Here is a 27,397-nt window from a genome sequence, read left to right on the forward strand (position 1 = left end):
AACATTCTGGACATCGTCTACATGTTCTTGGTGGAAAGTATGCTGATCTATAATATAACATCCTTTGAATGATCAGTTTGTCTTATTGCCTTCTAGAAGACGTTATTTAATGCCCAGGGCAGAGAGAAACATCTATAAGAATTCATTTATACCTGCAGTAATTGGACATTTGGATCAAAATACCAAGGTGGAATGATCTGATATGTTTTTTTTAAATATATATATATATATATATATATATATATATATATATATATATATATATATATATATATATATATATATATATATATATATATATATATATATATATATTTGTGTGGTTTTAATGTTATGTACTGTATGTTTGAGACTATTTTCAACTATTGGGATTTACAAAGTTGTACTGGATCGGATATTTGTTTTTCTTCTTCATAGCGTCTTGATAAATGTCTATTTTAAACATGCATATGTTCCCTTGTTTTGGTAAACTGTGGCTATATCATACCAATTCATTCCTTTGTTTTAGCAAATTGTGGCCAAGTTTTACTAATTCATCCCTCATTTTAGTTAATAAAGGCCACAAATTAAGAATTTGTTCCCTGTTGGCCACATTGTATTAATTTGTCCCCTCGTTTTAGTAAATAGTGGCCATGCTGTATTAAATTGTTCTCTCATTGTAGCCAAACCGTATTAATTTGTTCCCTCGTTTTACTCAATTCTGGCCACATTGTACCTGTTTTGTTCAATCGTGGCTATATCACACTAATTTGTCCCCTCGTTTTTTATTAAATTGTGGCCATGTTTTACTACTTCATCCCTCATTTTAGTTAATAAAGACCACAAATTAAGAATTTGTTCCTTCTTTTTAGGTAAACCATGGCTACGTCAAATTAATTTGTCCCCTTGTTTTAATAAATAGTGGCCATGCTGTATTAAATCGTTCTCTCATTGTACTAATTAACTTCCTCATTTTAGTAAATCTTGCTCATGTTGTACTAATTTGTTCCCTTGTTTTGGTAAATCATTTCCACAATGTACCAATTTGTTCATTTATTTTATTAAATCGTAGAACAACGTTGCCACAATTTACTAAAACGAAGGTAAAAATTCTTAATTTGTTGCCATGATTTAACTAAAACAACTGAACAAATTAATTAACCATTTATTTTTGTCTGCAAATCAGTTTTTTTATTGTTTGTTATTGTTTATATTTCTCGTCATGGCTTGTTTTGTGTATAAGGCAATATTCTATGTAAACACAAGCATGAGCTGAGCTGAAGGAGTGAGTTTGAGGTCGTTACCGATCACGCTGCTGGTGGTTCCTCCCGGGCAGCCCACGGTGGACAGACACGGGCCGTTATTCCCAGCGCTCGACACAAACAACACATTATACTTCTGTACGGCCTCCGTGATCACCTCACAGACTCTCCTGAAGAACACAGACGTGGATCATAGGGCTGGGTGATATGAGCAAAAATTCACTTCTCGGTATTTTTGGGCTGATTTGCGGTGTATATATCTCGGTATGTTCTACGCTTTTGTATTTGGAGTAAACAAATAAAGTGAAAGTAAGCACGTAGGCATATATTATGTGCAAAAAAGGGTTAAAATCACATTACATTCTAACACTGTAACACTGCAATCTAAAAAAAAAATACTGCTTTTAAGGCGAGACACTGCAGGTGAATAGGGTAAAAAAACAAACAAAACTAATAGTTATTGCCTTACCCAGCTGATTGATTACAGTGATAATTGCAAACATTTTTTGTATTACAAGTTTTCTAAAATGTTAGGTTAAGATATGCAAATGAGGCATGATTTAATTAAATATGCACTAATTTGCATACATTTCTAGTAGAAAAATCTAAACACTGGATGATGTCAGTTTCAAAATTCTTGATTAATTTTTTTGACATATTAGAGTCAAATGATTTTACATCACTGTATGAAAAATGGTTGGATGGACAAAAAAAAAAAAATGGACAGAAAACACTATATTTTCAAAATTTTTGGGGATTAAAAAGTTGTATATAATCAAGCAAATTATATATGAACAAATCCCTCTGTAGAAACCTTCAGGATATAGACTATAGGAATAAAAATGTGAAGTTTGGTGTGTGTAAAGACTACTGAAGTGGAGATTTATGGCTCAGTGTAGGAGAAAAAAAACTCATTTTGAGAAAACGGCCTTTAAAAATATGTACTGTAATTGAAATCTATTGACAAATAGATAAAGTGCTATAAAAGAAACACTTAATGGTCTTTTGGATGTTTTCTTTCCACTAGTCTGAAAAAACACTTCAGAAAGCCCAAATAGACAGGTGCATGAAAAAACTGTGTTTTTGCCTGCAGTTTCTCCCCTTAAAGCAGAAGTTAAATTCACTAAACTAAAAATGAAAATAATTTAAAAAAAGCACAGACTAATTGAGTAAAAGGCTATTTTGATTACCCCATTACAGTCACTTCATATCATACAAATACACAAATGCAAGTAAACTAGTGGTTTGAACAATCCAGCAACTAGTCAACTTTGCAGTGACACAATCGGACGAGAATAAAAGCTACAGAAATACACGTGACTTGACTTTGCCGTGTATTTTGCATGTCTAATGTCATCAGAAGCGCAGAGAGAGACTCACCCTGAGTTCGGCCAATGCGTCGCCTCCCCATAACTGTAGTTCACAAGATCGCACTTGTAGTTTATGACTTCAATCATCTGCAAACAGAGATCACAAATAACACAATCACTAAAGCAACCGCGATGCAGGAGTTCCTGGTGTGCCGAGTCATAAATGTGTGAATGTGCTTCATCAGATCCAGTGTCTGTATCCAGTGTTTTATTCATCTCAGTGTGTTTGAGTCAGATGGTGTTTTTGGTGAATGTTATGACATTAAAGCTTAGGAAGCGGTGCTTTCAAGTTGCAGACTGCATTATTTATTGGAGCACAATACAATGGAGCTAAATAATTCGGACTAAAATCTATGTTTTGTTAAAATATTTGTTGTTGGACATTAAATTCGATATGTATCAAAACCATACAAATAAATAAATACATACATACATACATACATACATAAAGTGTTTATTTATAGGCACCTTTCAAAACACTCAGTACCAAACTATATAAAATAAATTATAACATATACTAAAAAATAACACTTGATTTGATATTTTGTATCTAGTAAGTGACATTCAGGCATTTTTGGTGTGATTTAAGCGTTATTATAGTAAACTAAAACTATTAACAATTGTTTTATTAACTGAAATAAAATAAAACAGAAATATTAGATGAAAAACGAATGAGAAATGTTGCTTTTGGCAGCTGAAAATAATTTCAAGGTTTTTTTTTACCTGTATTTTTAAAAAATAAAAAAAATAAAAAAATAAAAATAAAAAAATTATTAAAATTACAAAGAAACCTGAAGAGTAAAAAACAAAAGTTATAAAAGTTTATAAATAATCCTATAATAGCCCTGATTTAAGAGTTTAAATACCGTATTGACCCGAATATAAGACAATGGGTTTTTTTTCTTGGAAATACATCTGAAAAAAAAAACAGTCATCTTATATTCAGAGTCTAGACTTTGACATGTCAATAAGAAAAGCGCTATATAAATTAAATTAATTATTATTACATTATTAATAATACACCCACAACAATAGGTGGCGCCAAATATGTGTAAAACAAGTGTGCCAAGAAATACGTAATGCGTGTTATAATAATGTTAGAAGATCGCGAGTGAAAACAAAAGAAAAAGAAAAGCTTACAGCAGCATGTTATCCTGATGGGAACAAATTCCTCTGTAAGTGATTTTAAAATGTAAGACGGTACCCAGATTTGAAAGCTACAATAAGATTTCACTTCTACTGATAATGACATTTTGGTAGACTACTATGAGACGGATAGCCTAAATGTTATATAATTCAGATGGGCTACCTGTTATTTTTATGGTATATAAAAAAAAAGCATATATTTTAAATGTGATTGTTTGTACATTTTCCCAGGATTTACCATACTTTCAAAACAAAAATTATAATAGGAAAAAATATGCAATATGAAAATAATTTAAGAAACTTTTTTTCAAAAGGCACATCTTGAAAAAGGGGGGTCGTCTTATATTCGGGTCAATACGGTAGTTCCTAAAATGTTGTGTCAATGAGTGAGTGTTGATCTCTTACGGCTCGTATGAGGCCGGTTCCCGTCTCCATTGTGCTGAGGCGCGTGTCTCCGATCTTCACAGCCAGGATCTGAGCTCCTGGAGCGACTCCGTTCCGCTCGGGTTCATCGGGGAAGTGACCCGCTGCAATGCTGGCCACATGCGTCCCATGAGCTCCTGCAAACGCACGCTGATCAGCGTAAAGCCTCTCAATGATATACATTTACAATATACATTTGTGACCCTGGACCACAAAACCAGTCATAAGGGTCAATTTTTTGATATTGGGATTTATACATCATCTGAACACTGAATAAATAATCTTTCCATTGATGTATGGTTTGTTATGATCGGACAATATTTGTCTGAGATACAACTATTTGAAAATCTGGAATCTGAGGGTGCAAAAAAATCTAAATATTGAGAAAATCACCTTTAAAGTTGTTCAAATTAAGTTCTTAGAAATGCATATTACTAATCAAACATGAAGTTGATATATTTACGGTAGGAAATGTACAAAATATCTTCATGGAACATGATCTTAATATCCTAATGATTTTTGGCATAAAAGAGAAATGTATAATTTTGACCCATACAATGTATTGTTGGCTATTGCTACAAATATAGCTGTGCTGCTTATGACTGCTTTTGTGCTGCAGGGTCACATTTTATTAACATCATCAGTCTCACCTCCGCTGGTGACGATACACAGAGTGTTTCCCTCGTCATAGATGTTTATGGAGTAATTGAGCATCTCGGCATATCCTAATGTGGCATATTCCTGTCTCTCTCGATAAGAGCTCAGGATGGTGCAAGACGACAGGTCTCCGTTCTCAGAAGTGTCCACCACAGCCCTGACACACACCATAAACACACACACACACACACACACACAAACAATCATCTTAATAATGCACTGAAAATGCACTCACTCTCAGTTCATCCGAGATTAGGTTGAGTTTGTTTCTTCATCAGGTTTGTAGAAATGTGTCTCTGCATCAGTGTCTCAGCAATGGATGCTCTGCAGTGAATGGGTGCCGTCAGAATGAGAGTCTGATAAAAACATCACAATAATCCACAGCACTCCAGTCCATCAGTTAACATCTGGAGAAGACAAAAGCTGAAACAAATCCAGCATTAAGACATTTTAACTCAAATACCATAGAGTTCATAATCCATAATAACGCTTCCTGCAGTGAAAAAGTGCATCTGCTGTTGTCTCTCACATCAAAATCCAGCCACATATTTGTTTAGAGCTGTTCTGGACTGTTTTGGCATCTGTGCAGATTTCTCTCCTGATTCAGACCAGAACACTTTTTCACTGCAGGAAGAGTTATTATGGATTATGAACTCATATTTGAGTTAAAAACATCTTTTGTTTCAGCTTTTGTCTTCTCCAGATGTTAACTGATGGACTGGAGTGGTGTGGATTATTGTGATGTTTTTATCAGCTGTTTGGACTCTCATTCTGACGGCACCCATTCACTGCAGAGCATCCATTGCTGAGACACTGATGCAATGATGCATTTAAAGAAACAAACTCATATACATTTTCATTTTTGGGTGAACTATTCCTTTAAAGCCGGTGGTTTAGTTGGAAGTGCTCTGACCTCCACGTGACGCCGTCGTGCCACGATATACAGTCATAAACCGGCCCTGGATCACTGTACTTCTTCTCCAGGGTCCCTAACAGCTCCACGTGACACTGTAGCTCCTCCTTCTGCAGCTTCTCCATCTGACAACACAAACACATTTATTTTATTTAACATGCAAAACAACCAGCAAGCATCACACGATAATATCTTATTTTCTCATGTTTTATCTTTATTCACGCATGCAGTCTGACCTGTGATGGGTTTGGGTGAGACTGGTCAAACTCTTCTATCCTGCGACTGGCCTCAGCGAGAGCTGCTCTGTGTGCCGGATCCCACAGCTTCTCCTTACGCTCTTTCTGAGCCGCCAGACATGGAGTTATTATGAATAAACAAGTCAAAACATGTAATTTGTTAGAACCAACATGAGCATATAACACCAGCGCTGTCAAATAATCATGTTACCTGTATTCTCTCTTTGAGAGCTTTAGGGAAAAAATCATAACCGTTCTTTATTCCGATGTGATACTTCCCAGACGGATTCACCCAAGCATCAGGAACCTGAAGAGACACGGAAACCTTTAGTGCCACTGAAACGCTACGGTCTGGTTATTAAATTAATATAGAGGAGTGAATCTCACAAAGACTGTGGAGAGCATGTCTGACTCATATTTTACACATGTATAAAGTAATATAGCTTTAAAACGTATTATTACTTAATTGCAGATGTGTTTAAGAAGTTGTAGACTCCCTTTATACAATTTGATATTATATAAATATTAAATACAGATGACTGAGAATCAATCTGATTTTTTGTTGTTGTTTTGTGTATACACACACACATACATATATATATATATATTAAAAAAATACATATACATTTTTACTTTGTACAAGTAGGGACGGGAAGAAAATTGTTCTGTATTTGCTCTTTTGAATTCTTCAATAAAATAAAAAAAAATAATTTTCTAATTCTTTTAAATAATTGCATGAGGGAATATATTTTTAAATGACAAAAAATTACAATGATTCCATTTTTGTATGCATTTTGTATTATATATTTAAAATTAATTAAAATAATTTAAAATACAGCTCCACCTCAGAAAATATTGCACTAGGAAATGAGAATCACCTTTGAGAATAATAATAAAAAAAAAAAATAAAAGTAAAACAATGCAAAGTAATGAGAGAATGACATTTTTTGCATTGATTGGTTTGCGTTTTAACGCCATGCCAGCTTCCCTGGCAAGTAGCAAGTTGAAATACTACGAAAGATAAGTTTTATAACACCTATACAAGTTTGCTTTGATTTACAGTTGACAAAAACTTCTTCAAAAGGTGTCTTTAGAGTATATTTGCATTAAAAGTTCAAATGAAAACATCATAATGGTCCTGAAACAGACTGAAATTTCTAAATGCAAAACATCGTCTCTTCTTTTCTCGGTCTTGATTTCAGTGTAAAACACGAGACCCAAATGTGTTATTGTGCTGTTGTTCACACAGATATAGTTTAAGTAACCCGAGCATCTGAAAGCTTGCGTGAACTGTGATGAATGACAGCGCTCTTAATCTAAAAGAGCGCTTCTCTTACTCTGAGCAAGCGTCCGGTCAGTCCGGTCACAAGCCCGTCTTTGACCTCCACCACACTGGACATGTTCACATCGCCGCTGCCCGTCGTGTCAATGATGTCCACGATCTTGGGCTTCCCGTCTGTCGTAGTCTACAAGAAAGAGCATGAGATACAGTTCAGCATCAGTCTGGAGTCAGACAAATCATATCAGATTCACAGCGGGATGCGTTTGGCTGTATATTTATGATAAATGATCTGTGTTGAAGTGCACAAATCAGCTCACATGATCCAAAGTGTTGCCATATGAGCATTACAGGATCATTCTTCTTTTAAAAACGATGATGGACAGACGGAAACAAGACACATACATCACACAAACCCCTCAGTAGTGTAGAATAACCGCTGACAGGTGAGTGAGAGCTCAAAACAGCTGCTGGATCCACTTACAGCTCAAGATAACAACACTACCATCATAGTTAACACTAACTATAACACACAAAACAGTAGTGCTGCCAAATGATGAATCACATCCAAAATAAAAGTTTTTGTTTACATAATATAGGTGTGTACTATGTGTGTATATATATACATACACACACACATGCCTGTATATATTCTAAAAACATGTTTATAGAATATAAATTATATTAATATAACTATATACATGTAAATATTTTCAAAATATATATTGTATGTGTGTATTTATATATACATAATAAATATACACAGTACACACACATATATTATGTAAACAAAAACTTTTAATTTGGATGCAATTAATCGTTTGACAGCTAGTTGTGCCTTAAGATCTAATGAGCTCCCTATATAGACAGCATTTTGGTATTGCTGTCTATGTAGGGAGCTCGCTAGATTTTGAAACACAGCCTTTGTCATATACAATGGTTCTTTGATATCTAATTGAGTAAATGGTTACTGTATTTAATTATCGTGGTATTTTGTCATATAATGGTGCTTAGAAATACCATGGTAGTCCAAAGAAACTGTGGTATTACCATGGTACTCCTTTGTAAGTCTGAGCCATTGAGGAGGATGACACAGCTTGTCCTTTCAAACGTGTAGTTTATGTTTTTAACAGCTTTATTCAGCTTGATTTGTTTCGTATACGTTAGTGATTCTTTGTTTAATTGTGACACCGGATGTCCAGTATTTGTGGTCCCTTAAACGGGAGGAAAACCGACTGCGGCCTAGTGATTAACCGCAGCCGCGGGCTCGATTTACCTGCATGCCCGGGGCCCCTGGGTCCACCCCGGTGTCGAGGATCGCGATGAGCACCCCTCGGCCATCGTACTCCGGGAATTTTGTGAGGAACGAAGCAGCGCCGGTCTCTTTTTTCGGAAGCAGCCCGTGGAACGGGAACGGCTCTTCGGCGGAATGAGCAGACATTACGGTACAGAGCGAGAATAAAAACACAACACGACAGCGGCGAACCGGTATCTACACAATGTGCGCGACAGGCGAGCGACTCTCTTAAAGGTGCAGTACCACTCAATCTCAGTCACCGTAAACATACACTACTTCATCCCAGTATCGTTGTGGTTTAGTACATAATTCTTGCACACATAATATTTATATATTTAATACTTATTTTATAACGTATAACCTTATATTCGAATAACTTTAATAACCTTAATACAATTATTCAAAAAGCCGTTCTCTACTGTATTGCCAGTGTTACCATTAAACGTCCGTTTTTTAAATGATTCAAAAATGTTTTTCTTGGTAATGTGAATATTAACAAGGGGGAGTTTTTGTAATTTTGCAAAAAATATGAAATCGTTACTTTTGAATGTTCTCTTAAAGTTCTGCAACAAGTAACATTTAAAAAAAGAAAAACGTTCAACAAACGTCCAATTGAAATGTTTCAGAATTAAAACATCCAATGAACAATGTATAAATAATGTTTTTGACACTATAACGTTTTGAGAACATTATTAAAGACCAGATAACTCTAAATGAACTTTCTATAACCGTTACTGGAAGAACGTTTGTTCGGAACTTTGAGAGAACCTTGCCAGAACGTTAGTTGAACGTTCCGTTTTAGTACGAACGCATGTAAATATTTAAAGGAATAGTTCACAAAAACGTTGTTACATACTCAAATTACTCCAGTTATATTAACATATGTACTTCATTAAGTACTACTGTCGGAACATTGGGAATATAGCGCACAAGTCGTATTGTTATGAATCATTTTCGGAGCTTGATAATGTTTTTAACAGCATAGAAGTCTAGATTGGCATGAAGGTGAGTATACAAGACAGAATTTTCATTTTTGGGGTAATATATTCTTTTAATATCGCTAAAATTGCTATAGTTAACAGAAAATGTGCCAGTGATAGTGAAATTGACATTAATAAACATTAGAAATATTTGATTCATATAGACTTACAGTGAATATGGTGATCTGGCAGCGTTTAGTTAGTATATGGTAATGCACAATAGTAACAGTAACTACAGTGTGGATTTTTCTAAACTTAATAAATGAAAGCAAAACCCTCCAATTCTGAAGTTCTCCTTTTAAACATCTCGTGAGTTGTGTGGCTGCATGAGTTCAACCACTAGATGGACATATTGTCCCATTGAGATTATAATTGGTGCTCATTGAAAGGGTTGATGTCCAACATACTGCTTTCATTTGTCTGCCCTGTGCTGACCTGCAGTGAGGAACGCCAGAAACCCGTCCTGAGCTGAAGAGCTTGTTCTGCTTTGATGGTGTATGTGAAGTGTGTTAAACACAAGCTGCATTCACATTGTGTTTTAAGGTCAGCCGAATCATTCAGAAGCACACTTCTCTAAAAAAGACTGGTGATTGCGACATGATCGAGTTTAATTGTGTTCTATGACACCAGCATGGACTCTTTTCTGAGAAATAATGTGAATGACTCAGAGAAGATGTTTATGTAAGAAACCTTATTGTTTTTGAACTCCTGAGATGATTTTAGACCTGAAAGGACATGTAGGATTAGCACTTGATGATGCTTTTCAGTCTTGAATCTTCTCAGATTTCCATTGACTACCATAGTATTTTTTTCCCCCATACTATGGAAATCAGTGGATACCAGCAACTGTTTGGTTACCAACATTCTTTAAAATATTATCTTTTGTGTTGAGCAGAAGAAAGAAACTCATACAGGGTGGTTACAAACCGAACGTGAGTAAATGATAACAGAATTCTCATTTTGTGGGTGAACTGTCCCTTTAAATGTTTATCTATAGCCTTGTTTTCAAAAGTAAAGAGGATATACATAGTTGCATTTGATGAGAGATTTGATGACATTTGACAGTTTGAGACATTGCTGAGATCTCTTGAGGAGACACATGTGAGATTACAGTGAGAGTTTTTTTTTTTCTATATTTTTATCTATTTTGTCTATCAAACGTCTCTATTTGTAATCTCATTGCTGTCTAGGAGAACAGTACAGTTAAATGACAGATATCATTTGCGATTTCTCCTTTTTTACAGGAAGGACATGAAAAATATTCTTACAAAGTATCAAATCAGCACAATAGTGCAGTCATATTACAGGAATTTCTCAATGAAAGGGAAATAAAATAACTACGTAGCACATAATGACTTCTTGTGTTTTCTGTACTGTAGTATGAGAATCTGGGACAGAAGCGATTATGGAGACATATTAAAGCAGAACAACGGAGGCTTTATGAATATGGATTTTACTGCTGCGTTTTCTGCATTTCATTTGGATGTGTTGTATTAGGGACACGAAACACTCCTCATTCTATCTAGAGAGATCTGCTTTATTTCTCATGTTAATCTCCATGTGGACATACTATCTCTGTTTTCTGAATCCAGTGTTCGCAGGGAAGCTTTACCAGCCTGCAGCAAGACGTGCCAGCTCTGTAATTTTCTGTGTGTGTGTGTGTGCTGATCTCAACAGCTATTTCCAGTTCATCTCCATTGTTTCTTTGACTTGTGAGTGAAATTAAAACACTGTTGAGCATCTCTCAGTTTATAAAACGAAGATCTGTCCCTCACACCCGCACACAGAGTCAGATGACACTGCGAGGCCTCGTGCACACATCTGACGTTTGCATATTTAATAATGTTTTTGTCAATGATGTAAAAATAGAAGAGAAGCAAATATGAGTGCTTAGATGTAGCGCAGATGATCTGGTATCAGATCACCACATTCGAAAGTGACACAAATTGGGTGTGAAAAATGTGCCGTTTATATGCATGCAATAAGTTTTGACCTATCAGACAGCAGATGAGTGCATGCTCATGTGCTAAATTAATAAATGCAAATGTTCCCTTATCACTTCATGCAACAGAAGAAATTCAAAGACTTATCCATTAACGTACTATTTTTATGTGTGCTGAGCAGATTGTCAATGCATTTTAACCCTATAAAGCCTGACATATGAAAGAATAGTAAAAAAAAAAAAAAAAAATCTATGTCAATGGAACAATTTTGTGAAAATATTAAATAATACAATATACTAAAAAATCTAAAGTTTGTGTATGTGTTTTACGTTGATTTGCTTTTATGGTCGTATAGTCTGATATAGTGGTAATATAGAGGAAAAGACCCAAACTGAGCAAAAATATGTAATATAAAGATGCTTTTGACATGTGTAAATGTGGCCTAACAGACACAAACGAGTGCTTTAAATAGAAGTGTGTGCTAAATTATAAAATGCAAATGTTCCTTTATATTTCCATACAACAGAGAAACAACATAGTACTGATCTAACATTTCAGCAGGTCTTCTTAAAGCAGAACACACACACACACACACACACACACACACCCTGGTGGTTTACCACAGGGCGTAGTCTGCGCTGTTTTAACTAAAATAAAAACATCAAATAGACAGTTACATTGCCCCCATTAGACACTGCCCTACGTGTGTCTGTAAAACTCCCTTCACTGGGAAATTTGCATGCGGCTGGTGCTTGTGTGATAAAGTATTGTTTGTCTCAGCATGCTTTGTATATGCGTCAAAGTGTGCTCATGTTCAGAAGTCTATCAGTTGCATTCATGCAGACATCACCTGTTTTCTCGAAGCGCCTCGCAGTGACTGTTGCATGCTGACGCGCAGGATTGGAGCAATGCAATTAGCCCTGGTGCTATTTTAAAAGGGTCAGACATGCACCTACAGCCGTGGCTAATGGAAGCAGTGTGGCAACAATAAACCGTTCTCTTAGACTGCTGATAAAGACCGCCGCCTGTCCTGGAAGGATGAAGCATCCGGCGCAAATTAGGGAAACAGTTCAATGAGCTTAACTCCAACAATTAGTCCAGCAAAGCCCACATGATAGAGGCCCAACAGTTGTCAAGCAGCTTCAGGGTCATTAAAACATCACCCTGGACTTCATGATCCTTCAGTAAGAGGCTCACGGACAAATCTGCAGTTTGTTGCCTAAATGGACGTATGATATGAGATCTGGTTTAAATTACACTCTTGTTCTCTCTTCACAAGCCACATGAGATTTCAATGACTGGTAACACACTAGATGAGCTTTCAGTGGATTGCACTTCACGTTATTATAGCTCCCATGTTGCTTTATTCAGTGTTTAAGCTTATTTTCAGCGAGCCTGTAAAATCTGATGAGGATCATATCTAGCACGTAACTGTGGTATGCACTAAAATGCCTGGTATTAAAGTGGGAATGTGGTGTGGTGTTATTCAAAAAACAATGGTTTTGACAACTGTGCAGATCCCACATGTTTCATTTATTATGATTTTACAGTAACAATAATAACTATGCTATAATGGCGGAAACTATGCTTATTTTTTATAGTGCCAACTTTTTAGTCGATTAATATGAGTTTTCATAATGCATTCGGCTGTTCCCCCACCCTCAATGTTGAATATTTGGTTACGCCTTGAGCGAGGATGACTCTTGTCCCAACCATGCTTGTGTTATTTATAGTAGCAGATGAGGGCAGAACTCAGAAGTGGTGCAAAAGTCTCAGAAATATTCAAAACCAGACATTTTTACATTGAACTTCATTGTCATTATATAGAGTTCAAGTGCAGCGAGCATCTAAAAAGAAGAGAAGTGCACACAGCATTATGGTGTTTACATAAAAACGATGCAAGTTGGCTAATTTGTGTCCCTGGAGCACAAAAGCAGTCATAAGCAGCACAGGTATATTTGTAGCAATAGCCAACAATACATTGTATGGGTCAAAATTATACATTTTCTTTTATGCCAAAAATCATTAGGATATTAAGTAAAGATCATGTTCCATGAAGATATTTTTAAATTTCCTACCATAAATATATCAAAACTTCATTTTTGATTAGTAATATGCATTGCTAAGAACTTCATTTGAACAACTTTAAAGGTGATTTTCTCAATATTTTGATTTTTTTGCTCCCTCAGATTCCAGATTTATAAATAGTTGTATTTCAGACAAATATTGTCCGATCCTAACAAACCATACATCTATGGAAAGATTAGTTATTCAGCTTTCAGATAATGATAATAAATCTCAATTTCCAAAACTGGACCTTAATGACTGGTTTTGTGGTGCAGGGTCACATTTGGTACAGATTACATGACATATATAGTGACTGTGGTTCAAAAATAACTGCAAAATATAAAACAATAGTTGTTTTTTGGGGGAAAGCTAAAGTGTGTATAATGGCATTCAACTGTGCTATTACTAATGCTGCTGTTTAGGATGACTAATTTGGGAACATCTTGCAATCAACGCGACGCGATTTTGACGCAACGCTTTCGCTGTAGACGAGGTGTAACGTGATAGTCCCCTCCCACTTCATGACGCACCCGCGCTGTCATCCAATCAGCACGCGAGAAGCTATTCCCAGGCCCCTCCCCCCCAGAAAAACGGTCGCGTTTGAGCTGTGCGTTCGCCGCGCTCTGGTCAGTCCGGTGAGTCACCGTTCGCGCTGGAATACGGAGAGAAAGAGTGGCGGATAACGAACGGAAAACGGCAAAAGAGCTGGAGCTGCAAGCATGGCGGTCGAAGAGGAAGGTCTTCGGGTTTTCCAGAGTGTCAAAATAAAAATCGGTGAGTTTTGGAGCGCGTTAATAATGCGCCTGACCGCGTTCCGTATTCTGACTGAAATCACACGGTGAATTCTCACTGTCTATTGTGAGAATTTGTGGATATTTATACAAATATACACAAATAAATACGTAATTTTGTCATTTAGCTATTAACGCGGATATATATGAGGCAATTTCTTCGTATTACATGGTAAATAATCTCATATTATGTGTTTGAATGGCGCCTCAGCTCAGTGAGCCTCAAATAGCTTCACATCCAGATGCGCGAAAACAACAATATCTGCCCTCAGATCGTTATAATCGTGTCTTAAAGGTGTTCTTCCTCATATAGACACAGATTGGTGTGTTTCACTCCGGCTGTGGAGGTTTAGAAGCTGCAGAGCATTTTTAGCTCTGGACTCATAAACGATACTGGCTGTTTTTTTCAGTGTGTTCTGCATCTGAAATCATTTATACAGGCATTGCAACAAGTACAACATGCTGATGAAATCATTCTTTCCGACTCGAACAGAAATGCATGTGATTTTCTTCCTGGACAGACTGACAGGCATGTGTTGTGTGTTCTCAGTTTGACTGCTGGCTTGTGGTTTGACTGATGTAAACATGATAAACACTGGGAAGATGCTCTTTGTGTTTGTCTCTTTCAATTTCTGTTTGAGTGTGCTTGACATTTGAAATTGTGCATTTGTGTGTGTGATGTTCTTCTTCTGTTCCTCAGATGCACACGGGTCTCATGCATGAGGTGAGTGTGTGTTTGCTGCTGTCATTGAGTTGTTATTTGACTCAGATTAAAGCAGAACACACACACACACACACACACACACACACACACACAGACAGAGTCCTGCAGGTCTAATCTAATCTCTGTAAGGCACAGTAAACGCGCTCCGTGCTACACCCGGGAACATGTTTGGCTCTGAGCGTCAGTCTCTTCCATATTTCCATATGTACCACAGTGCAGCTGAACACATTTATATGAGGTTGTGTAACTGCTTTCGGTAACACTTTGCTGCATCTCATTAGCTCTGTGCTTGTACTCTGCACAACGGTAATAAAGTTTAATCTAATCTAAAACTTTAAGCCTTAATATATAATGCACCATAAAAGTATTTTAATGCATTAATTATGCCTTGTAATGCACCTCATAATGTAACCACTGTTATGAAACATTATAATACTTAAGTATGCATTGAACACACCTTAAGTTTAATGCATTGACATGACAAACAACCAATTTCAGATGTAACAGGAATCTGCAAATATTATAATACATTACAATTGTTTAAGTAAAGATATAATGCATTATAACATACATTATGAATACCTTTATTATGCAAAGGCTTCAAATAACACATTACCCGATTTTCATTAAGAAAACAACTTTTTCAATACTGTTAGGCAAAGATGAGTTCATAAATAATGTGTAGAATCACTGACCCATATCAGGATTATTATAGTTAACTAAAACTAAAACAGAAAAATCTTTTTGTTATAAAATAAAATTCAACATTTCATTTAAATTCATGTATTAAACTACAACTGATATAAAAAATAATAAATCAGCATATTTAAAAATCAATCTACTACTAAAAATTACAAACACAACAAAATCCACAATGCAATTTTGTTGTAATAACTGGTTTATTAACAGCTGCTTTTATTAAAAAAGATAAACAACAAACTAATAAAAAAACAGTAATTTTCAATTACAAACCGTACTTTCATATTATGTTAGCACTATAGTATTTTGGCAGGAATTCCTCAGGCTTTTATGTTTTTAAGTGCAGCAATCAAGTTATTCTGGATTTTAGATGAATAAAATGTGTTTGTTATTATTATAAACACTTAATAACACTGCTATTATTATGAACACACAAAGAACTCCACTGTGGCAATACCATGGTAAAGTGATGGCATTGCATGGTGCACTGTAAAACCGAACAGTGAAATGAAATGAGTTAATTTCACTCAAATAATAATGAAAGTTCATTGGACTTAATTGAAATAAGTTCTGTAAACTCAAAATGTTGTTGTAGTAAGGTGAACTTAAAATGATTGCGTTTTCTAGTTCCCAGCATGCTTTGCATCAGACAACAAGGAAAATAAATGTAGGAATTAAGTGTTATTTTGTGAGTTTTTGCACAATGATTAACATAGAGAGACATAAGTTAGTACTTAAATGTTGTGTTATGTTAGGTTTCTGTTATGTTGGTTTTGTAGTGTTACAATTTTGGTGAAGAGTAGAGCCTGTGGTTAGGTTGAGGATGGACAGCAAAACTTAAAGACTATGTATACTGTATGTGGTTTAACTTTTTACATGCAAGTGTTGTGAGTCTTTTACATTAGCATGTGCCAGTGTGCTGTTGCTAATTAGCACTTAACTATAAAGATCTGAATGAATGTGTTGTTTATGGAAGCATGTTGTATATAATTATCTTTGTGATGAGTGGGGTGGGATCATGGAAACGAGGCTTGGCTTGGTTCCCATTGCCCCACTTGTCATAATTTTTTTTAGCTCTACTAACTTAAAAAAAATTGAGTTTGTTTACTCAAATGTTTTGAGTATTCTTAACTTATCGGGTTTTACAGTGTGCTTTGATGGTGTTTGAAGAAGATCTAATATTTTAATAAACGTTAACCCTAATACTATGGTATTTTGGCAGGAACTCTGGTTACCATGGTAAATTGAGGATTCAACGTATTTGTTTACGAAGTCAGTAACAAATGTGCAATTGAGTTATTCTCCACTTTTGATGAATAAAATGTGTTTGTTATTATTTTTATTTTTTATTTATCCTTTATTTTACCAGGATATTCCCATAAAATCTCTTCTTCCAGGGAATTGTTATTAGACTTCCATCAACACTTATAAGCAACAGTGATGGTATTAGATTGATAGATACATGGGAACACGTGCTTGATTCGTGATTGCGAGTGTTGTTTCCTAACACCTTCACGTCCCTGTGTGGCAGTTTGGGTATTTTTAACCCCATTGCTTCACCAGCGTTTGACAGAATTGCACATGGTTTGGAGAAGTAGCCTCGGTTCGGCGCTCCACGTCACGCACCTTCAAACAGCAGAGGATCCAGCGAGATCTTTGAGAGAAATCTCGTCTGTGGTAGATGTTATTGGCCGTCACACCCTGCTTTACAGAAAGTCTGGTGTACAGTAGGTTGGGCAGATGTACAGTAACGTCTCTCTCTGCTAGTCAACTGTTGCATTATGTCGTTGTCCTTGACTGATGAATGCTTTTTGCTTTCTTTCAATGCTGTTGTAGTTGTATTGGCTGGAGAATTGCATCCGTTCTGCGAGAGCATCCGATGTTAACATGTTTAGCATGTTAAATAAATATCTGGATGGTAGTTGGTGGTTGATGATAAGAGTTTTGTTTAGGCCGATACTACTGATATCTATCAATGTTGCTAATGAATGACAAAATTCTGAAAATGAACAAAAATGAGTCAGTTAATCAGTTCAAAGATAAAAGAACGTAATGGCTTTAATGAGGGCAAGAAATAAAATCCCATGAAACATTTCAAATGACATCCAATTAAATTTGACGGAGAAACTAGTAAATCAGCTTTCCATTGATGTATGGTTTGTTAGGATCGGACAATATTTGTCTGAGATACAACTATTTGAAAATCTGGAATCTGAGGGTGCAAAAAAATCTAAATATTGAGAAAATCACCTTTAAAGTTGTTCAAATTAAGTTCTTAGCAATGCATATTACTGATCAAAAGTTAAGTTTTGATATATTTATGGTAGGAAATTCACTAAATATCTTCATGGAACATGATCTTAACTTAATATCCTAATGATTTTTGGCATAAAATAAAAATGGATAATTTTGACCCAGACAATGTATTGTTGGCTATTGCTACAAATATACCTCAGCGACTTAAGACTGGTTTTGTGGTCCAGGGTCACATTTATCTCTCTCTCTCAAGCTCACTCAGTGTTGCCAAGTTCACTGTTTTCCCCTGTAATTGAGCTGCTTGTAAATGGATTTTTTCCCCCCCGGTTTAAAGGTTTGACTTATCGCATAAATTGTAATTGACTGAAATGCGTATATTTTACTTTCTACCAATGATAAAACTGTGTTAGATTATGAGTTTTGTGAGGTGAGGGGGGCTTTGAGCTTGAGATTTTCAAGTTGAAATTGTGTACTATGCATAACGGTGACTGTGAAATATATATTTTAGGTGTGAGATTGGCATATGTTGAGTTTTGATATTTGGATAGGGTCATTGGGCTTGCTTAGGCCTTTTTTTGATTGGTCTTTGGGCTGGTTTTTATACAAACCTGGCAACCCTGCATATATATATATATATATATATATATATATATATATATATGTATGTATATATAAAATCATGAGTAATGTAGTTTTTCATCAGGAATTCCTGTGTTAGACACAATAGGTTGAAATAATGTGGGCTGATGGCTTCAGCTGAAGCAAATACATCCTCATAACATTTTCATAGCTCATGGTAGGTTTGTCTTCATGAGTTATTGTTAAAAATCAATTCCCCAATGGTGAAAATGAGTGGGGTTTTTTTTCATCTGTTGTGCTCTATAACAGCTGTTTCCAAACATGTTTCCAAACACCCATCTGTCATTGGTCAGTCAGTCAGATAGCCCCGCCCCAAACTCACATAATTGGTTGAGTCTGAGGTTAACCTGTTGCTCAAACAAGCAGATCAATGTTGTGGAAGTGTCAGTGTTTCACTCTTCAGGAATGACTGACTTACAGTGAAACTGACCAGCCGAACATCGCAGCTGCATTGCATTGCTCCAAGTTATTATTTAAGTCACATGCACACTGTTCATAGACAGTAAAGAGATTTTTCTGCAGGTCAGATCGTGTTTAAATGTGACCCGTGCTGGCAAAATGAGTGTGAATGTGCACGGTCTAATTTTGAGCTACAGGCACAAGAAGTGAAAAATGTCAGTTTTGGTCGCTCACTGACATTTGCAAAGCACATGCATAAGACGCATTATAAAGAACATTATTGCGAAATATGTCTTGGAGAGATTCACACAAACATAATCTGTTACGTCTTACATGAACGTTTAGTTAATATTTGGGGAAAAATCTGATGTGTAACATTATATTAGATCCATGCATTACAATAGGTCTTAATATAGATCTGTCTCAATGTTAATCAGAATCAGAATGAGCTTTTATTGCCAGGTATGTTTACACATGCGAGGAATTTGTTTTCGTGACAGAAGCTTCCACAGTGCAACAGAATGACAGCGACAGAACAAAAACACAGATAATAAAAAAAAAGAATAAAAAAATAGAACAAGTAAATAAGGAATAAAAATATACTAATTGACAGTTGTATGTACAAGTATATTATGTGCAAATTGAAATGTAGACTAAGTATGTGTGTTAGATAAATAAGCGTATAAGTGCATAATATTCTAATGATTTTTGGCATGAAAGAAAAATTGATATTTTTGACCCATACAATGTATTGTTGTTGGCTATTGCTACAAATATACCTGTGCTGCTTATGACTGCTTTTGTGCTCCAAGGTCACAAATATCATTGTGAAGATATTTTAACGAACAATGTGAAAATAATTTTTTTCATTCCGAGTCATTTTGACAGCATGTGTCACAAATGCTGAAGTGGTGAATCCTGACGTCTCTTGTGCACAGTGCATTATGGGTGTTTGTGGAGCGCTTCTGTGAGCAGTAGTGTCACGGTTAGCAGACTAAGATCAGGCCGAAGTGTTGACGGAAGGAAGCGGAGGCTCTCATACTTATATGGAGTTTCCTGACCGAGCTCGTGTCTAAAGGAAATGCTGTCTGACTTTCAGGGGTCAGGAGCTTCTGAAAGAGGGAACGAAGAGGAAACAGGAAACTGCTCCAGATCACTTCCTGATTTGGCCGAATGAGCTGCAAAGCTGCTTGTTTTTCCATATTCCTGGGAAGCAGCGGGATAATGCAAACCAGATGGAAGTTCACCGTCTTTGACGGTCATGTGATGAATCATGAATTTGTGTTGCTGTTTCCTTCTTTCACTCACATTTCAAATCATCTGTGACTGTGTTTACTCTCTTAATTCATGGTCATGATCTTATAGTGAAGGATTAATGTTAGAGCTGCATGATTAATCTATGCATATGGAAACGCAACATGCATAAACCGTCTTCCGAAACTATTATTATAATTGAAACTAAAACAACCATAAATGTTGGTGTTGTCAATAATATTTTAATATAAAATTGTATTATTATATTTTCTTAAATACTTGATGTTTTATTTTACAAGGAAATTACAATATTACTATTTCTTATTTTTAATATATTTCTATTTGTTATTATTATTACTATTATTAATAATAATAATAATAATAATATTATATATAATATAAAATCTTTAATAATATATTATTATTTCTTGTCTTGTTGTTTTATTGTACAGTGAAATATTACAATATTTCATTTAAAAATATATTTTATTTGATTTTATTTAGATTAATAATGATTTTTCTTAAAGGCTTGTTTCATTTTACAGTGAAATATTACAATATTTATTCTTTTAATATTTTTATTTGATTTTATTATCAATAATAATTATTTTATTATTTTTCTTAAATACTTAATGTTTTATTTTCCAGTGAGATATTACAACAGTAATATTAATTAAAAATATATTTTATTTGATATCATTATCATCAATAACAGTAATAATATTTATATTATTATTATTATTATTATGTTTTATTTTCCAGTGAAATATTACTATAGTTATATTTCATGTTTTATTTCAATATTTTTATTTGATATTATTATAATTGTTTGTATTGATATACAATCATACATTTTTGGCCAAATTGTGCAACTCTACAAATAAGTACAGCAAACCAGTAGCTTTGATTTGCAATTTTAATCAGAAAAATCACAGTTAAACTTTTTACCCAAATCATGAAGCCGTAACTGACTCTATTCTACAGGAAAACATCTTGATAATCTTTCATCAGAATGCAATAACTTTTTCAGAAACAACTTTTCTCTTCAGCTGGCATCATCTCTAGTCCATGCGTGCTATTAGTTAATGTTAATTAGTAGTCAATGGTCTGTTCAGTTGTTTTTTATGCTGACGAAATTTTCCAAACTCCTGCCAGGAGTCGTTTAATTATGTAATAAAGCCTGTAGTGCACCAGGACAGATGGAGTTTGAAGCGTGTGGTTTGTGCTGTTGAGGAGGTTAGCGCCGCCTTCGGATAAAGAAACGGTCCCAGCGCTGCGGCTGACGGAGGTCAGGGCTGCGTTTATGAGGAGTATGAGCCAGTGTCTGATGACATGCCACTCTTCCTCTTCAGTAATGTTTAGCTCGGCTCACTGGGGATGTGACGTCACAGGCTGTTTATCCTCCTGAGGACCGCTGATGACTCAGGCGCACGGATTGGACTTATCTTCCAGGAATACTGCTGAGAAATGTAGTGGTTTTGGAGTATTTTGGGAAAACCATCAAAGCGTAATGAGTGTAATGAACGAGGCGGTTTCCTGTCTTTGTGCTTCGCTCGAATTCACAGTGTTTTTATGTAAACCTCAGCACACGCTTCCTGTTGACATGATCAGGTGTTCTCAAGTCTCTTTGGAATATGTGGGAGCACAAAACCAGTCATACAGGTCAATTTTTGGAAATTTGAGATTTATACATCATCTGAAAGCTGAAGAAATCAAAATATTGAGAAAATCACCTTCAAAGTTGTTCAAATGAAGTTCTTAGCAATGCATATTACTAATCAAAAATGAAGTTTTGATATATTTACGGTAGGAAATGTACAAAATATCTTCATGGAACATGATCTTTACTTAATATCCTAATGATTTTTGGCATAAAAGAAACATGGATAATTTTGACCCATACAATGTATTGTTGGCTATTGCTACAAATATACCTGTGCTGCTTATGACTGCTTTTGTGCTCCAGGGTCACATATGTGTGTGTGTTGAAGGTGGATTTCTGCATGTTTCCACCTGCACTCATTCATGGCTCTCGCTGGAGCGGTGCACATGAGGGAAAACAGACGAACGTCCTTCAGAAATTAACAGAGCACATCCAATATAAATCTGTTACTGCATGCTTTATGGACCAGCAAAACTGGTAGTATATATATATATAATGGCAAGACTAGGCTACTAGGATGTGCAAAACAAGTTGTCTGAACAATTAGTTGAATAATAACACATTTTTTAAACAATATATAATATAAAAAAGTAATGCTGAGATTAAGGTGTTCATTATTTTTGTCACAAATATTATTGACGTAATGTACCAAGACAATATTATGAATTCCTTTCAAAGTGTTTTTGTAACAAATCCAATTGAAGAGAATTGAATTTTTGTTGTTGCATTGCACATGTATTATATTAATATTATACTTTAATAATTGTGATAAAAAGAATTGATCTTTAATACACTGTAAAAATTTGTTTTCCAAGTTAATTAAAGTAAAGATTATTGGATGACGTTTTACAAAATTTCACATTTAATTCAGTTTGTTTCTTTGTAATTATTTGTAAATATTACTAGCAATTTCTGAGTGAAAATTAAAGTAAATACAATAATTTGTTTAGTGTATTATTCTTATTTTTAGAATCTGTATGATATTATATTATATTACATTATATCATATATCATTCATATTTACGCATTGATCAAATGTGTAACTATTTTTAGGAAACATTTCAGCTGGCTTTTATTTCTGCCATTCTAGGAAATAAATAAAATATTATTGGAGTACATTTTCATATTATAAAAATATTCTAATATTAAATATTTTAAAATATTATCAAATTTAAAATACTATTTCAGTCTTTCTACTGCAAAAATTCATGTTTAATTCAGTGTGTTAATTGTTGTTTGTAACATTTATGAAATTTACTAGCGAAGTAAATTATATTAGTTATAATTTTTTTAAATATATATATTTTTTAATATAATAAAAAATATATATTATATTATATTATTCATATTTACACATTGATCAAATGTGTAACAATTTTTAGGAAACATTTCACGTCAGCTGGTTTCTATTTCTGCCATGCTGGGATGCTGGAGGTTAAATCTGTGTTTAACCGGTAGTTAGTCCTCTAACTTCAGCGCTATCATCTTCACTGTATAATTTGGTGCTGTCTCACCACTGGAACTGCACTTTCTCATTTAGTTTGTTGCAGAATGATTGTAAGCGTGTGTAATGACTGTCTGTCTCTATCCTGCTCAGTCATTTGGTAAAGTTGACCTATGGGGGGGGGGAGCACCATTACACCCACGGTCACCTGATCACGGTTAACCTGTTAACCCCTGCTAGTTAGTGCTGTAACTACTAGGGCTGTCAATATGGCTGAAAAACTAAATTTGAATTTTGCACCCTTTAGGCGCCAGGGATTTTTGGAAAAATTGCTGGATTTCGACATCAAGATTTCAAAAGCTTGTGGCTTGAAAGGGCTTAAAGATGGAGATCTACTGTAAATTAGAAAAATGTTGGGCATGACCGAAAGTTTATGTGGGGTGTAAATATACTCATCTAATTGGCATATTATGAAGTCATCAGGGGGCGGCCCTCTTGAATTTCATAATATTCTGGAAATAGTAGATATTGAATTGATGTTTGAACTTATTTGCTTTTCTTTTACTTTTTTTTTTTTTATCCTCATTCCAAATGATCAGAAAAGAGGAAACCAACGATAAAACAGGAGAAAGTACTAAATTATTACTATATTACTATACTATATAGTAGTAAAACGCATGTGAACAGTAGCCTACTTTTTGATCAGTTCATCAGTAATATTCAGGAAATAATAGATATTGAATGGATGTTTGAACTTATTTGCATGTTTTTTTTTTTTTGTCTTTTTATCCTCATTCCAAATGATCAGGAAAAGAGGAAATCAACAGTAAATCAGGAGAAAGTAGTAAATTATTACTATATTACTGTACCGTAGTAAAATACATGTGCCTATTTTTTGATCAGTTGACCAGCTATCTGCCCAATCAGGTATCTAGGTGACACAGTTTATAGTTCTTGAGAGTATGTACCTCTCATTGCATGGCACAGCGCTCAGACCTGCTCCTCACTGACTGCACCTGTACTGTCTGCCGGCGGCCCTTTGAGCGCGCGATCAGAACCAACGACGCAATCTGGCCGATCATCAGAGAGCAACAGCTCTCCTATGGACACTACGACCACGTCCACCCCTGCCACCCCCACCCCCCGTTGGGCAAAGGGTCCAAATGATCATTTGTTTGTGCTTCGTGAACACTCTCGCTTTGCACGGCGGCACCGTTGCGCTGCAAAGATGTACCGGGAGAAGCGCGATCATTAGACGACCGATCGTCATTTCCAAAAGGCAAATATTCCTCTTCAGAGTCAGAATCGGCGAATAACATTTGCAACACATCCTCCCGGTACAACTTTTTATAAGCCATTTGGCGATTTTCTCTCACAAATCTCACAATTTACTCAGACGCTATGAACTGAACTGCTTCCGCATCAATGAGCTCACTTGCTCTGCTATCTCCTCGAACACTTTTAGTCTAGAATTGAAGTACTACATGTCTGCCATCTAGTGGTAGGGAATACAAATGAGATATTACACCATATTAGGAACTACAGTCTATTTCATGAAGTATGACGTCTTGTCGCAATTTTGCGACTTTGGCGCTTAGAGGGTTAAATATAATCAATATTCGAATTTAAAAGGCATAATTGCAGTTAGGGGGAAAAAAAACTTTTGGTTTCTCTCCTGAGGCCACAAGAGGGCGCATCGAGCAAAATATTACTAATTCACATTTCTTCAAAGCTATAAAATAACACGACTATCTTTGAAAAAAGTGCATAATGTTTAAAATAATGTTTCTAAACCATATATAATTAATTAAGTTGCTTAAACAATTAGAAACAAAACAGCATCAAAAGACCGAAAACCAATCACAGAGAGTACTTTTTCTATTTAAAAACATGGGATGCAGTGGGATGGGGAAAAAAACGCCATAAAGTCTTGAAACATGTTTTTTAAAAATTGAACGTACATTAATTTTACATGGCTTCCTAAACATGGCATGGCAACGTTGATAGATGTCCCTATTGAAAATGTGATAAATATGCATTCTGTGTGAACGGCTTGGTTTCAGTTTTGACGTAAACAGCATCTTCTCCACATTGATGTTCTCTTTTTCCGCAATATTTTGAATGAACAACGCAGCAGCGCCTCATCTAGTGTGCCACTGATAAGGCTTCCTGACGCACACCTAAAATTCGAATGCAATGAAATTCGAATGTGGATTTTTATTTTAAATTCGACGAATATTCGAAATTCAATTTTTTTTTTGACAGCCCTAGTAGCTACACCGTTCTTCTCTTTGCTGTCTGTGACGTCACAGATCAGGATATATTGAAAAAAGTGATACTAAATTTTTTTAAGGTAAGTGGTTGCAAACAATTTATTTTAGCTACATTTAAAGATTTTTTTTGAAAGTTAGTCAACTAAATTTGTTTATTTAAATGTAGCTAAAATAAATTGATTTTAACCACTTACCTTTAAAAAATTGAGTAAATTCAATTACCGTATTGACCCGAATATAAGACGATGTTTTTTTTCTTGGAAATACATCTGAAAAAACGCGGTCGTCTTATATTCAGGGTCTAGACTTGTCAGTAATAAACCCACAACAATAGGTGGCGACAAAAATGCATAAAACGAGTGTGCCATGAAATGTGTGTTGTAAAGATCGCGAGTGAAAACAAAAGAAAAAAAAAAGCTTACAGCAGCATGTTATCCTGATGGGACCAAACTTCCTCTGTAAGTGATTTTAAAACACAAGACGGTACCCAGATTTGAAGACTACAATAATATTTCACTTCTACTGTTATTAAAATGTTGGTAGGCTACTATGAGATGGATAGCCTAAATGTTATATAATTCAGATGGGCTTCCTGTTATTTTTATGGTATATCAAACAGTGTATATTTTTCAATGTCATTGTTGGTACATTTTACCAGTATTTACCATACCTTCAAAACAAAAATTAAAATAGGAAAAATATGCAATATGAAAATAATTTACAGAAAAAACAAACAAACAAAAAAAACACGATTTGGTTTTCAAAAAGCCTTTTTCCCAAAGGTACATGAAAAGGGAAAAGGGGGGGTCGTCTTATATTCGGGTCAGTACGGTAATAATTTTTTTCAGTGTAGTCACTTGAGAATCGTTTGTATATTTTTCATTTACAGAATGACTCTAATGGTTTGATCCTCAGAACACAAACTTACTGAAAGCGTGTAAATCAGTCCAGTGAAGATCACCATCATCATCAGGGTGTTTTGGTCTCACTTTCAAGCTTGTGAAGGAAATGCCATTTAAACTCTACACCCACTTCCTGTTTTGATGCATGGCTTGTTGACAGTAATCGGGTGTAGCAGGTGATCTCACTCCTGTGGCTCTCAGACTTTCACAGTGTTTGTGAAACCTGTTTGAACACAGTCATTTCTGTTTGATGACGCTTGTGGAACAGAAATAACACACTGCCCCTTTAAAAATGATTAAACATCCAAACAATATTATAATGTTTAAAGCGTTTAAAATGACAGGTGTGGATGTATTGATCTGTTTTACATTAAAGGAATTATTCAAATTCTGTCATTGTTTCCTCAAACTGAACGAACATTGGTTCTTGTAACTGAACATGTTGCGTAAAATTTGAATATGTGGAAATGCAAATACGAGTTGAAATATAGTGGAGCGGAATAGACCACGGATCATATGGACTACGGTTTTGATTATTTTGTGATGCTTTTTGTAGCTTGACAGCATTTGTTTACTGTCTGCAGTCACTGTATGATAAAGAGCAGCGTGAAAATTGTGATAAATATCTACTTTTGTGCTCCACAGAAGAAAGAAAGTCAATCAGCCTCAGGCCATCCGAGATCAGGATGAGTTTGTTTCTTCATCAGATTTGTAGAAATGTGTCTCTGCATCAGTGTCTCAGCAATGGATGCTCTGCAGTGAATGGGTGCCATCAGAATGAGAGTCTAAACAGCTGATAAA

The 27,397-nt window shown here is 35.2% G+C and overlaps 2 protein-coding genes across 5 annotated transcripts in view; one reads left to right on the top strand and one right to left on the bottom strand.

Moving 5' to 3' along the window:
- Nucleotides 1-8,794, bottom strand: part of tpp2 (tripeptidyl peptidase 2) — a 33,562-nt gene extending 24,768 nt beyond the window's left edge. For all 3 annotated transcript variants that reach the window (XM_058774590.1, XM_058774580.1, XM_058774572.1), the window contains exons 1-9: nt 8,542-8,794; nt 7,324-7,452; nt 6,198-6,293; nt 5,987-6,091; nt 5,751-5,875; nt 4,831-4,994; nt 4,163-4,317; nt 2,622-2,698; nt 1,284-1,411 (exon numbers count right to left, since the gene is read on the bottom strand). In XM_058774590.1, coding sequence (XP_058630573.1) covers nt 1,284-1,411; nt 2,622-2,698; nt 4,163-4,317; nt 4,831-4,994; nt 5,751-5,875; nt 5,987-6,091; nt 6,198-6,293; nt 7,324-7,452; nt 8,542-8,706 — 1,144 coding nt within the window. In that variant the 5' untranslated portion in view covers nt 8,707-8,794. The remainder of the gene's footprint in view (nt 1-1,283; nt 1,412-2,621; nt 2,699-4,162; nt 4,318-4,830; nt 4,995-5,750; nt 5,876-5,986; nt 6,092-6,197; nt 6,294-7,323; nt 7,453-8,541) is intronic.
- Nucleotides 8,795-14,165: 5,371 nt separating this feature from the next.
- The window catches only part of rasa3 (RAS p21 protein activator 3), a 55,243-nt gene continuing 42,011 nt past the window's right edge, over nt 14,166-27,397 (top strand). For both annotated transcript variants that reach the window (XM_058775199.1, XM_058775209.1), the window contains exon 1: nt 14,166-14,326. In XM_058775199.1, coding sequence (XP_058631182.1) covers nt 14,272-14,326 — 55 coding nt within the window. In that variant the 5' untranslated portion in view covers nt 14,166-14,271. The remainder of the gene's footprint in view (nt 14,327-27,397) is intronic.

This window comes from Onychostoma macrolepis, chromosome 01, assembly GCF_012432095.1.
Source record: "Onychostoma macrolepis isolate SWU-2019 chromosome 01, ASM1243209v1, whole genome shotgun sequence".
Classification (NCBI taxonomy): Eukaryota; Metazoa; Chordata; class Actinopteri; order Cypriniformes; family Cyprinidae; genus Onychostoma; species Onychostoma macrolepis.